General features: G+C 38.9%; 1 protein-coding gene across 1 annotated transcript; it reads right to left on the bottom strand.

Annotated features, from left to right (window-relative positions):
* Positions 1-5,015: 5,015 nt before the first annotated feature.
* LOC119819586 (olfactory receptor 52Z1-like) lies at positions 5,016-5,996 on the bottom strand. Its single transcript, XM_038337885.1, is given in 3 exon segments — positions 5,016-5,167; positions 5,170-5,629; positions 5,631-5,996. Coding segments are annotated over 3 exon segments (978 nt in total).
* Between the last annotated feature and the right edge of the window lie 581 nt (positions 5,997-6,577).

The following is a 6,577-nucleotide window of genomic DNA, read 5'->3' as shown; positions in this document are numbered from 1 at the left end:
ATAAATGAACTTTCTTGAATAAATGCCATAACATGAGCAGGCATGCCTGAAAACATGGCATTTCTTTTCTTAGAAATCAGGAGTATAGTTCACTTGAAACTTGACATATAGGGGGCTCTGTCTAAAAGTAGTAGTCTTCAGCTCTCTAATATGAGACTCTAGATGTGCTTACCTTTGTTTTTAACTTGTCAACTATGTGCTTTCTGATGCCGTGTGAGATAGGCATTTAGGTATATGAACTCACCCAGACACAGGTTATATAGCATTGCCATTCCCAAGACGCAGAAGCCCCAGTAGAATTGAAGTATCTAGCAAAATTACAGTGGTCTGATGAGCTCTGGATCCTTAATTAAGCTAAATACCCAAGCAACCAAATAAAACCCAAAAGTTAAACAAACAAAAACATGAAAAAAACTACATGGCGGATTAGGTTCATACGAAAACTATCATTCAGATATAGTCTTCAGGGATTAACACAAAAATCCTACCAGCACTAGCAAGCCATACTGTGACTATTCTCACAGAGAGATCTAGAAACATGTTCATCTAAAATATGCTTCTTTTAATATTCATCATGAATAACCAGAGAACAATTGGTCAATGACTATTTCCTAAGTATTTCTCACATCTGTGACCTCTTTAAAAAAATCTCACCTCTGTTGTTTCTGCAAACAATTGTGTTTCTTGTGACATATACTTCAATCCTGTTGGGAAAAATTACTTACTAAGTCATGTAGAGTTGGCCATTTTTCTCCTTATAACTGTGAAGTGGTAGGTATTTTAGACCTTGGTAATCTTCTTTCACATATGCAAGGATTTGGTGTCCTAAAAAAGCAGCAGAGTAGATTCCTTTTTTTTTCTTCTCAGCACAGGAATTTGTCCTCTTAGATCCTCAGCCATGATACTGCTGGGTGATATTTGTGTTTCTAAAGCTTATCCATTCCAAACTTTATTTCCAACCTCTAAAAGGCAAAATCCAGAAAATGCCTTCAGCCAGATACTTGGGATAGTATTGCAGATGCATAAATTTTGAATTTTGAAAAAAGTTGTTGAATAAGAATTAAGAATCCTATAGAGATGCGTGTATTTTCTTTTCTCATTATTGACAACAACCTGACAATAAACAGTTCACAGGGGGCATTCTTTGTCTGTTTTTCACAAAAATCAACATTCCTTAATATCACCTTTTCAGTGAGTAGTAATTCCAAGTAAATAATTAAAACATAATTTTGATATAGAAAAAGTCAGAAAATAAAATCTTGAATGAAGTATTAGGTGATTAGATATTTGAGAAGAAAGACAGCATATGACAATTAGTGTAATAAGATTCTAAAATGTGAAGGAAAACAGCAGGAAGTATCTAAAGCCTGGTGGGATAATGGGATGTTAACACTGTATCTCTATTAGCCTAAAGGATGGGAATCATAGAGCTTACAGTATTAAATTACTTTTCACATAAACTGTTTTCCCTTAAAATTTCTTTAAATTAGCAGTAAAATTGTATTATTCTTCCCTTTATCTATGCACAATAAAATAAACCACATGTTCAGAAAGATATATGCACTACTGTCTACAGTATCTATCGTCTCTTGTTTTTCTGAAAAATTTATTCTCCTTGTGCACTAATTAGATAATAAATTAATATTATAACAGTTTTATTCTGCTATGTAAATGTAATTATATCCAACAAATTTATGATGAACATTATATTTTAGTTCATGTTCATTTTCAATGTCAAAACATGAACATATGGGCTAGTGATTGCTAATGTATTTGTACAGTGAATATGTGGAGCCTTCTCTGTATTCAATTGCCCATCATTTCTAAATATTATCTAACATCCCATCATACTTTCTCTCTGGTAAATATCTGTTATTTTTGCTACTAATTGTAATTATTGCTCTATGAAAATTATGCATTTTACAGTGCCTTCAAACTATGGCCAAGATGGATAGCTGCTGCCCTGACATTTATTCACTGAGAAAATTAGGGTCTTTGTTCTATTTCAACTGTTGTAATTAATACATGTGTTAATGTGGTTAAGATCTTTCTCTGGGGGGGGGGGGGTTCCCAGGTGTACAGAAAGATATCCTCAGCTAAGTCCTTGGGCAGATGAGGAGAGGGAGACTGAAATGGCCCGATCTTGTAGCCATACTGATGAATATCTTGCATATCACCATAGAACCTTCATCTGGCGAAGGATGGAGATAGAGACAGAGCCCCACATTGGAGCACTGGACTGAGCTCCCAAGGTCCAAAGGAGGAGCAGAAGGAGGTAGAACATGAGCAAGGAAGTCAGGACCATGAGGAGTACACCCACCCACTGAGATGGTGGGGCTGATCTAATGGGAGCTCCCACCAAGGCCAGCTGGACTGGGGACTGAAAAAGCATGGGGATAAAACCGGACTCCCAGGAAACATGGAGGACAATGAGCGGCTGCCTGCGAAGCCAAGGACAATGACACTGGCTTTTGATTGCTACTGCCGCAACTGGGCTTTTGGAGGGGCCTAGCATGTGTGGATGCTCACATTCCTCGACCTGAATGGAGGGGGGAGGACCATGGACTTCCCTCAGGGCAGGGGAACCCTACGGCTCTTCGGGGTGGAGAGGCAGGGGAGTTGTGGGAGCGGGAAAGAAATGGGAGGTGGGAGAAGGCAGAACTTTTTAATAAAAAAGATCTCTCTCTGGCCCTACACTGGCCCTTCCTCTGTTAATTGTCAGATGGACCTTTAACTATCATTATAGAACTTTTCATCCCAGTAAATGATGAAAGCAGATGCAGAGACCCACAGCTAAACAACTGTGTGGTGTGGGAAAATCTTTTGTGTATGTGTTACTTTTATTGGTTAATAAATAAAGAAATCTGCTTTGACCTATGATAGGGCAGAATAGAGCTAGGTGGGAAACTAAACTGAATGCTGAAAGGAATTAGGCAGAGTCAAAGAGACGACTTGTAGCTACCAGGGGAGAAAGACGTAAGCCACTAACCAGAATCTTGCTGGTAGGCTATGAGTCTCTTGTTAAAATATAAAATAATAGAAGTGGGTTAATTTAAGATGTAGGAGCTAGCTAGAAATACGCTTTAGGTATTTGGCAAAACAGTATTGCAAATAATATAGTTTCTGAGTGATTATTTCAGGTCTGGGCAGCTGGAAACAAATGAACAGCCTCTACCAACACTTCGTGAATCCAGTTGGAGCAAGGGAGGAGGACTAATATGAGCAAATGGATCAAGACCATAATGGAGAAACCCACAGACATGAGATAGTGGGAGTTTATTGACTGGATGACAGCTGGGGAATCTGCACAGGACCTAATTAGGTCCTCTGATTGTGGGTTGACAGTGTATGGTTTGGGCAGCTTGTGGGGCTACTAGTAGGGGGTTTGAAGATTTATCCCTAGTGGCATGATACTGGCTTTTTGGAGCCCATTCCATGTGAGGGATACTTACTCATACTCAGCTGCTTGATAAGGGGGAAGGGGATCTGGTCCTTCCTTAGTTGATGTGACACACTTGTTGAATCCCCATGGAGGACGTACCATCTCTGAGAAGTGAATTGGGGGTAGTAGAATGGTATAAGGTGGGGGAGTGGGAGGATGGGAGAGAAGACTGGGATTGGTATGGAAAATAAAACATTATTTTTAAAAAAGTACTCTCTGGTATTCATTATTACTATGTACAGTGAAGATACTTAATATTTATATGCTATAGGAGGAAAAATGACAGGCGCCCCACATAGGAGCACCAGACTGAGATCCAACGTTGGTCCCGATGAGGAGCAAAGGAGGGAGATCGATGAGCAAGGAAATCAGGACCATGAGGATGTGCATTTACCCATTGAGACGGTGGGACAGATCTAACGGGAGACCACCAAGTCAAGTTGGAATGGGACTGATGGAACAGGGGACCAAACCGGACTCTCTGAATGTGGCTGATGGTGGAGGAGGACTGAGAAACCAAGGACAACAGCAATGAACATGAACTCTACAGCATGGACGGGCTCACTGTGAGCCTTGTCAGTTTGGTTGCTCACCTTCCTGGACTTAGGGGGAGCTGGGAAGGCCTTGGACTTAACATAGTGAAGGGAACCCTGATGGCTCTTTGTCGTGGAGAGGGGTGGAGTGGGGGTATGGGTGGAGGGGAGGGGAGGGAAGGGGGAGGTGGAGGGAAGGAGATGGAAATCTTTAATTTAAAAAAATGAGGGAAAAAAGAAAAAAAATTCTCAATAAAAAAATATTTATATGCTACAGGATTATGTCTGGTGAGAGAAAAATGAATTAAAAGGAAATCAAATCTCTAAGATTGTCAGATTCATACTTTTTCAATTGCTAGTAATCATAATAGAAAAATTATTTTAATATCATACCTGGCACTAGTTTAGGAGTATTCTGTAGGGTATTCGTCTCTGTCTGTGTCTCTGTCTATCACTCTGCCCATCTATCAGTGAAAATTAAAGATGTGTGTGCACAAATGCAAGAAGTTTAAATATTCTTGACCAAAATCAGACATCTTAAATATGAAACTTGAAGTTGGAATCCGAATGACTGATCTAGTGTGAAAACTGCACAGGAATAATGTCTTGGACATGTAGCACTCTTTATTTCCAAGTTTGAAAAAAATAGGCTGAATTGACAAATTTATATAGGATTCTGGCTCTATTTGTTTGGTGTATGAACAAGGCTGTATTATTCATTTTCCTGTTTTATGTGTTAACATAAAATTGAATATTTTTTAGCTGTTATGAATATGTGTATTGTAACCAAGATGAAAACAGTACATGAAATAAAGTGTCCTTGTTCTAGTATTGTTCTGAACAAGATATCTGCTGAGTAGAATTCACTCCTATCTTGATTGCTCAAAATTATAAGGATAACCATTATTAATGATGTCTTGATTTACATTTCCATTGTAGCTTCAGATACTCTTGAGTTTTATAGTTCATGGGAAAATTATAAAGAACTGGACTAAGGTGCTTAGATTATGTTAATGAAATATCTTTCCTAAATAAAAGACTTAGATAACTCTCTCTTGAATTTGCTTAGTCATCACGCCATAAATGATGTGATTGACTGTGGGTGGTACAACTACATAGAGGTTAGCAAGGAGAATGTGCACATGCAGTGGTATACTGTGACCACCAAAGTGGTGAGCAAGGAAAGAAAAAAAGCTGGTGTATAGAACAAGAGAATTACACATACATGGGAACCACATATACCCAGAGCCTTGAGACGGGCATCTTGGGAAGGAATTCTAAACACAGCACAAAGGATAAGGACATATGAGACAATGATAAGCAGCACATCTAGGCCTATGGAAAACAGAGCCAAAATCATCCCATAGTAAATATTGACCTTGATGTTGTCACAGGCCAACCTGGCAATGCCCATGTGTTCACAGTAGGAGTATCGAATGATGTTCCTCACACAGTAAGTGAGCCGATAAACAAGGAAGATCAGGGGGAAGCAGATGAAGAAGCTGCGAGTCACAGAGGCAATGCCCATTCTCTTGATGACAGATGAAGTTAGGATGTTGGTGTATCTTAGTGGATAGCAGATAGCCACATAATGGTCAAATGCTATGGAGAGCAATATACCAGACTCTGTCACAAAGATGAAGTGAAGAAAAAAACATCTGGGACACACAGCTAGCAAAAGAAATGCCCCCAGCCTGAACCCAGAAGATTGCTAATACCTTTGGAATAGTTACTGTGGACAGGAAGACGTCTGCCAGGGCCAACATGGAAAGGAAAAAATACATGGGTTCATGAAGACTATGCTCAGTGGAGATCAGCACTATTAGGAATATATTGCCTACAACAGCTACTATGTACATTGAACAGATGGGGATGGAGAGCCAAATGTGCGCATCTTCTAGTCCTGGGATCCCAATCAGGGTGTACCAGATGTCTCTGAGGTTGGTGTGATTTAAAGACATTGGAGATGCTATCTTTTCCTCTGCTGTTAGGTACTGGAGATAGTGATGGAAATAAATCATGAACCATGGTTAATTTTTAGCTTAATTTATTGAGAAAGTAATTTAGGAATTACTTGAGAATGAATTGTCAAAAAAGAAAAATTATAAAAATGGAAATGATTTTTTAAATATTTTATAATTAACAGATAATAAAACGGGAACATTTTATGACCAAAAATATAAGCTAAAGTTTTATAATATTTGTATTACTGGCAATGGTAAAATCTGCAATATTTGCAGAAAACTACATGTACTTGACGTGGATTCTAAAAAATGTTCTCAATACTTTATTTAAATGAAAGTCTCTGGAAGGCTTTTACCTGAGTGATGATTTCTAGCAGTTCAACACATTTCTCTCTTCTGGAGTTTTGAAAAGTAGTCAGGACACTACTATCATGGTCATTGGGAAGATGAGCTTGAGCCTGGTGCCTTGGACCATTTGGCCACCCTGACACCCTAAATCGTGTCCTTTTGGATATGAAGACTACTGAGTCAACGACAGCCAACCTCCACAGTTTAATATGAAAGATTTCGCCAAGGAGATGCTTTTTTTTTTCTTTAGCAATTTGTGTGGAATGAAATAAAACCAAGACAGTAGGTAC

The sequence above is a fragment of the Arvicola amphibius genome, chromosome 1 (genome assembly GCF_903992535.2).
Source record: "Arvicola amphibius chromosome 1, mArvAmp1.2, whole genome shotgun sequence".
Lineage (NCBI taxonomy): Eukaryota > Metazoa > Chordata > Mammalia > Rodentia > Cricetidae > Arvicola > Arvicola amphibius.
Note: the sequence above shows the minus strand (reverse complement) of the source record. Positions and strands in the feature narration are given on the sequence as shown.